The 12,874-nt window shown below is 43.9% G+C and overlaps 1 protein-coding gene across 7 annotated transcripts in view; it reads left to right on the top strand.

Moving 5' to 3' along the window:
* Window positions 1–12,874, top strand: part of SPATA13 (spermatogenesis associated 13) — a 278,943-nt gene that overhangs the window by 254,298 nt on the left and 11,771 nt on the right. For all 7 annotated transcript variants that reach the window (XM_054701837.1, XM_054701838.1, XM_054701839.1 and 4 more), the window contains 6 exons: window positions 2,552–2,688; window positions 3,844–4,023; window positions 4,336–4,518; window positions 6,264–6,443; window positions 8,501–8,733; window positions 12,721–12,850. In XM_054701837.1, the coding sequence (XP_054557812.1) occupies window positions 2,552–2,688; window positions 3,844–4,023; window positions 4,336–4,518; window positions 6,264–6,443; window positions 8,501–8,733; window positions 12,721–12,850 (1,043 nt within the window). The remainder of the gene's footprint in view (window positions 1–2,551; window positions 2,689–3,843; window positions 4,024–4,335; window positions 4,519–6,263; window positions 6,444–8,500; window positions 8,734–12,720; window positions 12,851–12,874) is intronic.

Below are 12,874 nucleotides of genomic sequence, written 5' to 3'. Positions count from 1 at the left end.
TGGTCAGGTCCAGGAACATCCCTCCCCTGCAATCCCTTGTCTGAGGGAGCTCATGTTCACTTTCACCTCTGAAGACAGAGGCCCAGTTTTCCTGAATAGACTGGGTACGGGAATAGGAGGAAGCCAGGGACACCATGTATCAGTGCCCAGGACCCACTGTCCTGCCAGACCTCCAACTCAGCCTTGTCAGTTCACCGCACGTTCACTGACTTTCCCCCTGTGCAGTCCACCATCCCAGGTGGTCGGGAAGATGACCTTTTACCTACCTGGGAGAAATCTGCAGGCAGATGGTATGGCTCACCACACAAGTGCCACTGTAAGAGTAAGCCTGCTCCACAGGGCTCACTCAGAGACTTTGAAGGGAAGTCACTGCAGAGGGGCACCCCAGGCCTCTGAAAAGCATATGTAAAGCATGGCCAGCTTTATCCAGGGCTCAGCTTAGAAGACAGGCTTCAGGGGCGGAGGTGGGCCTGCCTGTGCAGACTTGCTCCCAAACTCCCCAGCACCTTACTTCACGTGCTCTGGTAGCTCTGTGGTTTTGTTTACCTGACTGACTTCATCATTCATAATCATTTCTGCTTAGTGAGGAAAACTTAATCCAGTGCATGAAATATGATCATATAGCTTCTTTTCTCAGTGTTTATTACTGCCACCAACCTGACACCCACCCATAGCCTTCATTGTTTTAGGCTCTGTTTACAGAATGTGTTGTCTTTAAAAAGTTACCACAACAGCTTGGCTGAAGTGACGAAAAGAGGGGAGGAGCACTGTGGACAGCAGGGCTGGGGGCATGGTCTAGACTATAGGTGTGTTTGTCTGAATAGCAGCTGTCCGCATGGGGTGGCCTGTGAATATAATATGCACATCAGATTTTGAAGACTTAGCACAAAATAGAGACTAGGAAACATCTCATTTTTTTTCAAAGTTAAATTTAGAAAGTAGACCTGTCTTCTGTGGGTGATGTTATTACAAAATTGAGCTTTATAAGTCCTTGAAAATAGCAAGGGCAGACAGCACTCTCCCCCTGCCATCTCCAGCCAGCCCTTTATCCTTACCACCACACTGACTTAACTTTTTTGTTACTTCTTAGTAGCACTCCAAAAGAACAATCCCATTGCTTTTTCTAGTCCTTGAGCCCCCACCCCCATCCCAGCCCTCAGTATCCTCCACATTTCCTTTCTAATCTAATCTCTTTTTTTTTGAAGATTTATTTTTATTTATTTGTGTCTACAAGAACTGGGGTGTAGGCCAGAGGTGCAGGGAGGGGGGCGGTTGGAGGATTCACCAGAGACAGAGTGGGGAACAGAACAGGCAGATTGACTGAAATACACTGCTCAGGGGAGCAGCGGGTGAGGCAGGAGAGGTCTGCTGCGCCAGTGGGTAGCTCCCTGGTCGGGGATTGAACTGGGGCACTTGGGTTGTTTCCTTAGTTTAGCTACAGTAAATAATGCTGCAGTAAACATGGAAGTGCAAGCTTCCTTTCAAATTCATGTTTTTGAATTTTTTTGGATTGATGCCTTGGAGTGGAATTACTGGGTCGAATGGGAGACACAACCATACTGCTTTCCCTCAAGGCTGGACTAGTTTGCATTCCCGCCGGCAGTGTAGGAGGGTTCCCTTTTCTCCACATCCTCACCAGCACTTGTTGTTTCTGGTCTTTTCAGGGTAGGCCATCCTCACAGGTGTGAGGTGGGATCTCATTGTGGTTTTGATTACGTTTGTCTAATAGTAAGTGATGGTGAACATTTCTTCATGTGCCTGCTGGAAGTTTAAATGTCTTCTTTGGAGAAGTATCTGTTTAGTTCATTTGCTGATTTTTGGATTGGGTTATTTTCTTTGTTTTTGTAGAATTTTATGAGTTCTTTGTATATCTTTGATGTCAGTCCTTTCTCAGATGTATGGTGTGTAAATATTTTCTCCCATTCGGTAAAGCAAAAGATATTTTTTGGTAAAAATTCTGTAGAATTCTTAGTTCTGATTTTGTGAGTTTCAATCCGTGTGTGTGTGTGTGTGTGTGTGTGTGTGTGTGTACACAGACCAATTAGAAAGAATGACTATATATTTTGACTTACTATATTGTAGGGATTATTTGATTTAAATTGTATTAATGCCTTACAAGTCAAAGATGGAAATAGATCACTTTTTAAAAAATGATTATGTTTTTCATTTTCTTTTATTCTTCATATCTAGCAACACATTCCTTAGAAACATTGTAATTTATATTTGCATTTTTGATATTCAGCTAAGTTGCAACAGTTCACCCAATATCCTAACTCAGAAAGTAACACTGTGCATTGACAATGCTCTGAAATGTCCCTTACTCTTTTAATGTTTACTGAACTAACTACTCCTGTTCTTCTTAACATCAATTACATCCATTGCTACCTTTAAATTAGTAATAGATCATAGACATTTTCTAATGATTAATTTCCCATGGGGATGTGATCTCAAAGGTTAATTAGTTTGTCATTATAAATTTTTTGTAAGCTGTGCCTTCTAAACTATAACATCACTTTCTCTTCTTCTTTTTTTTTTTTTTTTTTTTTTTCAGTTTCATCAGATGGCGGTACTGAATCTTCTGCCTTAGTGGATGACAACGGCAGTGAGGAGGACTATAGTTATGAAGACCTTTGTCAGGCCAACCCCAGATACCTCCAGCCAGGCGGGGAGCAGCTGGCCATCAACGAGGTACTGGACTCCCTCATAACAGTGGTGAAATATTGGATCCCTGATTTTCAGGGTCCAGTGTCACTTTAGACTTTGCTCTCTAGTATACTCTAAAACGTAGAGTTCTAATTCGAAAAACAGACTCTAGTTGGTTTTTGTAGCATTTTCAGAGACAATATATGTTAAGTTTTTCAGGTAACTGAAGATCATCCCATTAAGTAGTATAAACAGCAGTTTAATGTGTGGGTCCTTCCCTTCAGTTTATGAAATGCTCTCCCACCCATTAGCTCCTGCAAACCTCGTAAGTGATTTAAGAGACCAGTGTTATTGTCCACAATTTTAATAAGAGGGTTGTGTAACTTTTTAGTAAATGATAGCTGGAATTAACCATTTATTTCTCACTACAAATCTGGTGTGCTTTCTACCAGTCTGTATCTTCAGCCCTTTCTATGGAAATCTTTCTAAAAGGTCCTGCTAGTGTTTGATGTTCTGAACAGTGTATACGGAATATAACTTCTAGTGAGTTAGTGTACCATTCATACCACCATCTTTTGCTCTGGAATATGATTCTTTCCCTGGTTGCTGAGGAGACCTGCAGTCAATCTTCTGCCCCATGGCCAACAAACCAATGAGCAGTTTCTGTTCTTTACCTTTTTAATTAATGGTTAATATCCAGGGATCTTGCTGTGTTCTCCTTAATTGTATTAACCTTTAAAGTTAGATACAAAGCTTATTCAGATTGTAAATAATGAAGAGTAAGTTCTGATAAAGCTGTGAGGGCCTTGCAGTAAAGCGTGTCTGTATGGCACAACTTACCTCGATGGAGCTTATATCTAAGATACCTAATTTGGGGGCTCAAAAACCATATTTGGGGTGAATAGTCCAGATATTCATATTTGCTAGTGAACTGACCTACAGATAAATGAGCTATTTATGCATTATTTAAAAAGTGGTTTAGGGTTTAAGAGCCTGTAGAAGAGGCCTGCCAGGTTTTGTTTTCCCTACGTGTTTTTTTGTTCATTTTGTGTAACAGTCAAGTAAAGAACAAAAACCATCAGTGTATACAAGCAAGAACCAGAAGATGAGCATGTCATCCTGAAAAAGCACATAATGTCTCCCTTACTGCTCTGCCCACCTGGTTTTTGCACTAAGAATGATTACCCGTCTCCATTTCAGCTGATCAGTGATGGCAGCGTGGTCTGTGCTGAAGCCCTGTGGGACCATGTGACGATGGATGATCAAGAACTGGGCTTCAAGGCAGGAGATGTCATCCAAGTTCTAGAAGCCTCTAACAAGGACTGGTGGTGGGGCCGGAATGAGGATAAGGAAGCCTGGTTCCCTGCGAGCTTTGTCAGAGTACGTGTGTGTCACCTTTCATTTTTCCAAGTATCTCTGGGGGAACAGTAGAGTTGTTTCAGCTAATACTTACTCTATAGTAACTTAGTTATTTGTAATTAATTTAATCAGGCCTCTTAGAAATTAGACTGGGCTACAGGAAAACTTTTCACAGAGATAAACTAGGTGTTTGGCATTGCTGCTGGCATAGTGTGACTCTGCTGATACAGGCTAGAGCCAGGCTGCCCTCCTAACTGGCTCTGAGAATTGGAAACCAGGGACACTTCCCCCACCTTCCCCCAAATCATCTGTCCCCATGTCTGCTCCCTGCAGTTGCGAGTCAATCAGGAAGAGCTCTCAGAGAATTCCAGCAGCACCCAGGATGAGGAGCAGGAGGATGCTGACAAGACCCGCCACAAACACTCTGAGAGCAAACACCAGATGAGGACCAACGTCATCCAGGAGATCATGAATACTGAGCGGGTGTACATTAAGCACCTCAAAGACATTTGTGAGGTGAGCCATGGGACCCGAGACCTTACTTAAACACTTAACTGTCTCGTTGGTGAGCAGAAACCTCTCTGACGTGCTGTTGCAGTCACCTTACATTTTAGGACACCATGCAACCCTGTCTTTTAGGACTTAACTCCTGAGATTTTTCAATGGTTAACTTTCGGAGAAGGCCACCCTTTAAGTAACCCAGTTAACTTTACAAGGAATCAAAGGTTTGTGACTGTGTACACCTAACTGCATCTAATTGCTGCTGACTCACGGATGAAAATAAATTATTTAGACCAGACAGAAAAAATTGGCTTTATCTAATTGTACTCTAAGCTCATTCTACAGTGTCAGAGTCGTGTACTCTACAGTAAATTTTATTTCACACAATTTTTATTTTTATGGATTTTGCATGCTCGTTACACTGAACTTGTTGTCTGCTCATCTGATGCTTCCTGCTGTCCTGGCTGTGAGTGCAGATCTCTGCACTCTCAGTCCAACTGTGACAAGTCGTTCCCAAGACCAGCTAAAGCAAGACAACTGCCCATTCTTTAACAGGATAAGTGGGCCAGATAAAGACATAACAATGATATTCAGCATATTTGTGCTAATAACCACCTTATCCTGTATACATAAGTGGCTAAGAGAATTTCTCTAAAGTGGTATTTTAGAAAAATAAGAGTCATTGCTAATAGTTGCTGAGCACTGCCTACACCCCATCCCTTTACCGAATTATCTTATCAAAGACAACACTCTCACTAGGCAGGTCCTGTGCCCTGTTACAGATGAGGAAGCAGGCATGGAGAAATTCAGTGGTATGGTTGGGTTTCAGACCAGAAAGTCTGCCCCAGGGACCTGTACTCTAAACTTTCACACTGTCTTTCTGTTAAAATCCATACCCAGTAGTCAGTGGTGTGTATTTAAGTCCAATCTGTTTAATTATGTGGTGCTAATTGGGAATAACTATTACACATTTATGTCCTTTCTTTCATATGTCATTAACTCCTCCCAAACCATAGTATCATCACACTCTAGTTAGTGCAGGTCTGGGATTAAAGATTGATGCTGTACTCTGCAGTGCCGGTTTGATCCCCGGCTGCTGGCGAGGGTCCCACATGGTGCGCAGACCTCTTCTGCTGTGCCCGCTGCTCCCCTCAGCAATGTATTTCGTCACTCTGCCTATTCTGTTCCCCGCTCTGGCTCTGGTGAATTCTCTTACCCTCCCGCGCTTCTGATTGTACCCAGTGCTTGTATAAATAAATAAATAAAAATTAAAAAAAAAAGATTTATGCTGTATAGAGAGAGTAGGGGATGGTGGGCTGCTTCGGTAAGATGCTCCTGGCCCTTTGCCACAACAGAGAATAAAGCTGCATGAGCTATTCAGCAAGTAATGGCATTTTGTATTGGACAAGTCCTCTCGTGGAATTAGGGATAGGAGAATAATTATCTTAGAGTTTAGAAAGAGTGTAATAATACTGATTTTTGAACTCCAATATCTGAACCAAGCAATTTGATTCATGAATATAAACTGTAAACGCTTTTGAATTATAAATCCGACCACACATACCTTTTCTTGTTCCTTTTGTTTTGAAAATATATGTGTATAGTATAGTCATAGAGGTGTGATTATACCATCAGGGGCCCATGAAGGTTAAAGTAATTTTCTCTAAAATATTCCAATGTAAGAAGTGCCTTTGGGTCCTCAAAACTGTATTATTCAAATAAATAATTTAGTTAACTTTGAAAAATGTTCTGTTTTCCAGGGTTATATTCGACAGTGTCGTAAGCACACAGGAATGTTCACTGTTGCACAACTAACCACCATTTTTGGAAACATTGAAGATATTTACAAATTCCAAAGAAAGTTTCTGAAAGACCTTGAGAAGCAGTACAATAAAGAGGAACCTCATTTAAGTGAAATAGGATCCTGCTTTCTTCAACATGTATGTCATCCATTACTTCTTTATTAATAAGACCTGGTTAAATAATTTTGAAATGTGTCTTTCCTGAGAAGAGGAGTCATTTTTTGTTTTGTTTTCTTTCTTTCTTTGCTGCATTCAGTGGAGATACCACTTGTAAATTAAGTTGATTAGTTTATATGGTTAGCATTTACCAAAATACTCAAAGTCTGTTTTTTCATTATCTTCCCACTTTCGTGCAGTTTAGAGTTGAGGTTGTATTTGGAGTAATTTCAGATAATTTCTATTAATTGTCTAGTATATGTTAAGCACTGTTTGCAGGACTTTCTTTATTAGCTCCTAGACTGGTTATTTTCACATGTTTTACAGATCAGGCAACAAAGCCCCAAAGAGTGACTCAGTGGGTGATTTGGTGGTGGGTGCACCACAATGGTGACACTGGAGTGGGGAGAGGTCCTGTACGTCCAAAATACCAACAATTGTGTAAACCAGTGTTACCTCAATTTATAAAATTAGTAATTACTAAATAAAAAATAATTCCGATAGAGATGTGCAGCTCTGGGGCTCGTGTCCCCTGCGCCTTAGTACAATACAGTCTGTGATGATGGTGTGAACCTATCATCATGTAAACTGATGACCATCATCACCATTTAATATTAAAAGATGTCAGAAGATAAAGATTTTTTTTTTATTCTCAGCCAAAATGGTCAGGGAATAGCGACAGTAATAATAGTAATCACAGTCAGAGCCATACCACCTCCATAGTAGCGCCTGCTGTGCGTAGGTCCCAGTAACTTTATTCAGAGATGGAAAAGCAGGTTGGGTTGATTTTAAATAGCTGAGAATGAAGCTGTGGTATAAATAAACGTGGAAAGGTTGACCCTAGGAGCGCAGTGGGCCTGGTAGGCAGACCAGTTTGGCCAAAACAGGTTCACAAAGAGGAGTCAGAAACCTTGGAGGTCAGCTAAGCAGAGGGTATGGCATGATGGAGACAAAGCCTCAGCATGGAGCCTCTTGCTATGGAGAGCAGAGGAGGGCAGCGTAGGGACAGAGGTGCGTTGTGGCTGCTGCTAGGGAGGGAGGGGATGTGTTCCTGAGTGAGGGTCACGGCAGAGGACACGTAGACTGAGGAATTTATTAAAATGGGGTCTTTGAGGTCAGATGGTAAAGACTGGTCATAAGGAACAAAGAAAAACCAGTCAACCTACCTGTAGGGTTGTGAGTCTCAAGGAAAGGTCCATTATGAAAGTCTGTTTTCCTGGGAAATAGGAGTTTTCTCATAGGCGCATTTGACTTTGAGCTCAAAGCCAAGTATAAACTGTGGAGCAGGACGTGGCTGGCAGGAATGCAGCCCTGGGTAGGGTGCAGGGAGGAAAGGTTCGGGGTGAGGAGGAGAGGCCCTGGGGCTCAACCTTGAAAGGCTGTGTGCAGGCAGGCACAGGGGGAGGTGGGGGGGGGACTGGGAGAGGGCCGCTGCGAGTCCAAGGAAAGGCAGACCTCATGGGAGATCCTCAGGACAGCAGCAACCTGGCCGTGAGAGAAAGGCTTTCAGCTGGAGGTGGGAAGTGACTGGCCTGGGAGCTAGGTGGTAGGATGTGGAGGAGAAGTGCTGTGGTGAGGAGGAGGCGGCTCTCAACGGCCATCTCTTGGCCGTAGTTGAGAATTCTGTCAGAGAGAGTAGAGAGGGTAAGGACCTGACAGGTGGTCAGGTAAGCACTGTCCCTTTCTCTAAGAACAGAGCTGGGGCGAGGACAGTGCTCCTCCCTGGAGAAGCCCTCCCGAGCACGTGCAAGGTCATTGTGAATGGGACTAGCACGCTGAGTCCTAGAGCAATCTCTACCTCCACCCGCAACAGATGACCCCCAGAAAAACCCCCGCAGAGGCTGCAGCTGGCCCCTTCCTACAGAGGAGTTATGGGACTGTTCAGTCCAGGCACGAAAGTCATTGCTGCACACCTTGGCACCATGTGCCAACTCACTTCTGTCCAGAAACGGCCCCTCAGATTGGGCTGGGTGTAGTCTCCCTTGCCGTGGTTCAGGGCCACCCCACAGCCTGACAAGTCTATGCTTTCCCCTTTCCAGCAAGAGGGCTTTGCGATCTACTCCGAGTACTGTAACAACCACCCGGGCGCCTGCGCAGAGCTGGCCAACCTGATGAAGCAAGGCCGGTACCGACACTTCTTTGAAGCCTGCCGACTGCTCCAGCAGATGATTGACATTGCCATTGATGGTTTCCTGCTCACACCAGTGCAGAAGATTTGCAAATACCCCCTGCAACTGGCCGAGCTGCTCAAGTACACCACGCCGGAGCACAGGTGAGGGCGGCCAGCGGAGCGCAAGTATTGCCTCTGTGCTCGCTGAGGCTCCCGAGTTGGTGGCTCAGCAGTGGGGGCGGGCTAGGGTGAGGGGCCTGAACCCACCAGGGCTCTGTGGAAGAAGTTTTCATATTGTTTGATGATTTAAATCAGATCATTGAAGGGGCCCTAGAACAGCCATTTCTTCTAGAGACATTAAAAAATAATAATTCTTTAATTGTGTCATGAGCAGTTTTTAGAGTAGGCTGGTATGAGCATGGTTTCAGAAATATCTTCCTTGCTGTCTCAAGTTGTTTCACAGCAGCTCACCATGAAAGCAGTGTTTACTGCAACAAAAGCTACTTTACAGAAGGGGTGAGATGGTCCCCAAATGTGAGCCGTAGCAGAGTAGGATGTCCAGGGCCTGGAGGAGAGTGCAGGGGGCAGATTGGAAGGCACGTCTCACTGAAACGTGCCACTTGCAGCCCTTTCTTAACCAGCCTGGCAGCTCCCTCTGTCTCCATCATCCTTCACTCGCTTTGAGCAGGCCTCTGGTCATGGTTACCCACACTCTTAGAGGCTTGCTTTGGCCCTAAGCTCTTACAGGAGAGCCAAGAAATTATCCATCGCTTCCTTAATAGCAGCTCGTTGTTTCCTGCACATACAGAAGAAACCTTGCTGTGTGGTCGTATGTAAGAGAGACCACTGTAGTGCAGCCATCGCAGACCGGGCAGATTCACTGTCGATTTGGGCAGATGGGTAAAGGAATCTTGGAGCCCTCAGTAGACTTTGCCGGGAGGCAGCCAAGCAACTGAACCTTCCAGCTCCTCAGGAATCTCCACGCGCTAGCTCTCCTCTTTGTCGTACATCTCATCTCCTCACAGCGATGCCCGTTTATCCCTCGCTCCATGGTCCAGGTGCCTGTATTATTTTATGTGTGCGTGCCCCATGCTTGCTCCCAAGTGCCTTGTGCACCAAGACCATATCGTGTGGGCAGTGAAAACCTGGGAGGAAAGCATGAACACAGGTGACAGCCACAGAAGCTGGTGGTGGGAAGCAGAAAAAAGAGTCTGAACCACTCCACTGTCCCTACAACCACCCATTCAGTACTCATGTGGGAAATGTCACTGTAGCAGGACCCAGCTGTGGGCGCCTTTAGGTGGCCCATGACTGGTTCATTGCTTATGTTCTCACCAGCACATTTGGGATGCCAGTGGAGACAAAACTATTCATCAAGCAAGTTTTTAGCATAAAGCTTTCTGTTTTTTAGATGAGAATCTGTGACATGTGTGACACTGATGTAAAGCTTTTCACTATACCTGTAGCCCCAGAAGAAAGGACAGTCTTGAAGCGTTCTAGTGAAAGAGGGAGAGGAAAAAGATTGTGCGCAGAGGAGATTTGCTGTGGTAAATTAAGAACCACAACAGTCCTGGCTTTTTTTTTTTTTAAGATTTATTTTATTTATTTATACAAGCACTGGGTACAGTCAGAAGCACAGGAGGATGAGAGGATTCACCGGAGCCAGAGTGGGGAACAGAACAGGCAGAGTGACAAAATACTCTGCTGAAGGGAGCAGGGGGCGCGGTAGGAGAGGTCTGTGTGCCATGTGGGACCCTTGCCCAGCAGCTGGGGATTGCTCCACCGCTGCGGCACCAGGGGAGGCCCAACAGTTCTGGGTTTTAATAGCTAACAGTTGCCCTGAGATCAGTCAAATTATCCATGGCTGTGCCTGGCCCTGCAGGGTGGGGGGAACAGGTCATTCTTTTGTCCTTCTGCCACTGGACTCCTGTGGAGAGACAGGGTTTGAAAAGGGATCTTTTTAACAATTAAAAGAGAAAAAAATGGGCCTCCCTGGTGGCGCAGCAATGTGGGCTCAGCACTGAGAAGCTGCAGCCTCTGCAGTGTGGATTCAATTTCCCGCCGGCCAGGGAGATTCCCAAATGGTGAGGCAGATCTCTCCTGCCTCGTCCGCTGTTCCCCTCAGCAGTGTTTTCTGTTCATCTGCCTGTTCTGCTCCTACTCTGTCTCTGGTGAGTTCTCTCACCCTCCGGCGCTCTGGCCTGAACCCCAGTTCTTATATAAATATAATAAATCTTTAAAAAAAAATAGAAGATAGAGAAAAAGAGCAAGTTTGCTGAACCGTAATCCTTGGGTAGAGGTGTTAGTTTAAGGAATTATTATTAGAGGACCTCCCTGGTGGCGCAAGGGTGACGCAACCTCTGAAGCTGTCCACAGCCACTGCAGCATGAGTTCGAGCCCCTGCTAGGGAGCACATGGTGCAGCAGACCTCTCCTGTCTCGCCTGCTGCTTCCCTCAGCAGTGTATTTCAGTCATTCTGCCTGTTCTGTTCCACACTCTGTTTCTGGTGAGTCCACTTAGCCCCCACACCTCTGGCCTATACCCCAGTTCCTATATGCATAAATAAATAAATCTTTTTTAAAAAATTGTGATTAGAGAAATAAGAGAAAGGAGTTCATTGAAGTAGATAAGAGGAAAAGATTTTTTCTAATGGAAAAATCAGAAAATTGCAAAGTCAAGAAAGCCATAAAGTTGAAGAACTATTTAAAAAGAATAAAAAGGCATCATGATGAGGAAACAGAGAAAATAAATAAGATAATTAAGAAGCAAAGACATCTTGCAAAATATGAGCGGGCATGTGAGTCCATTCCAAGAAGGGGAAGCTATGCTGGAAGCCACGCAACCAATACCAGTTGAATTTTCTCTTTTAATGCCAATTCAAAAAAACACTCTTAAGGAAGTGACAAAAAGCCCATTTCCTTATCTTAAACAAACAAACAAAAAAAGAAGCACGCTGATTCTTTCTGGAACTGTACAGAAAGACTTGGCACAGCAGACCGCTTCTGTCTCTGGTGAATCCTCTCACCTCACCCCCCAAACCTCTGGCCTGCACCCCAGCTCTTATATGCATAAATAAATAAATCTTTTAAAAAAAAACTTGAGGGAAAAAATACAATAGTTTTGTACACTTATTTCATTGCTGGAGTAATGGGCATTGCTCCCACTATTTAGGCAACAGCCCTGTATCATAATTGTTCTTCCTGTCTGCTCTGCTTCTAAGTATGAATTGGTCTTTCTTAGAACAGAGTGTCCACCTTGTGGGGAAATGCCCAGGAGCTTCCCAGAAGCTGAGTGTCATTGTGTGTAGTAAACAGACAATAGAATCTGCTTGCTGATCTGCAAAAGGACTTGTTATTCAGTCCAACTGAGATCCAAAGGCTCTTTCCGGTAACACACAGTAAAGTGCTGTAATTGAAGAAATAAAGCTCCATGAGTGAATGATTGGTTTACATGTCCCCAAATTATTAATACTGAACAAAACTCCCAATGTCAAGCTTTCTGACACAGACGTGCTCTGTTCTAGCCTCTGTAGATCTGAACCATAGTTTCCATTTTCCAATACCTTCAGAGGTACTGGGAAGAGGGCTTGGGAAGAGGAGGCTACTGTCTATAGCATATAGGAAGCCCCAGAGATGAGGATGTGTTGTTGGGGTAATTGCATTAGCATTTATGTAACGCACCCATGTCAGGCTTATATGGCTTATGTCCTCTCATGTCCTTTCGTGAATAATGTAAAATGATACTCAGAGCATATAATTACTCCTGAAAATGGTTAGTGATTATTAAAATATAAAGCAAAACTAGCTTTGTGAGCATTAAAGATATGTTCTTCTTTATTAATGAAAATAATCCATTGTCACTATGACTAAAACTTATTTCTTGTGGCATTTGCTTTCATTCATTGTGATTTCTGGGAAATTAATGAAAACAGTCTTGTTCCAAAGAATTCTTTACTGCATTCAGTCAGCTCCCTTATCCTCCCAGACTATAGCCTATTCATGGAGGAACAAGAAATTGGAAACAATGGCTGTTTTTAAATGCCACTTTGTCTAGACTGTTAAGATACAAATCAGGATGGAGTGTACTCTTTTGTTACACTCCATCTTCAAGTTGCAATTATATGGTTAAAATTAACTTCATACTTTGCAGTGATTACAACAATATAAAAGCAGCATACGAAGCCATGAAGAATGTAGCTTGTTTGATCAACGAGCGCAAACGCAAGCTGGAAAGCATAGACAAGATAGCAAGGTGGCAGGTGTCCATTGTAGGCTGGGAGGTAAGTGGGAACCCCCCCCATTCC

The sequence above is a fragment of the Talpa occidentalis genome, unplaced genomic scaffold, assembly GCF_014898055.3.
Source record: "Talpa occidentalis isolate TD23 unplaced genomic scaffold, MPIMG_talOcc4v2.1 talOcc4.5, whole genome shotgun sequence".
NCBI classification, from domain to species: Eukaryota; Metazoa; Chordata; class Mammalia; order Eulipotyphla; family Talpidae; genus Talpa; species Talpa occidentalis.
Note: the sequence above shows the minus strand (reverse complement) of the source record. Positions and strands in the feature narration are given on the sequence as shown.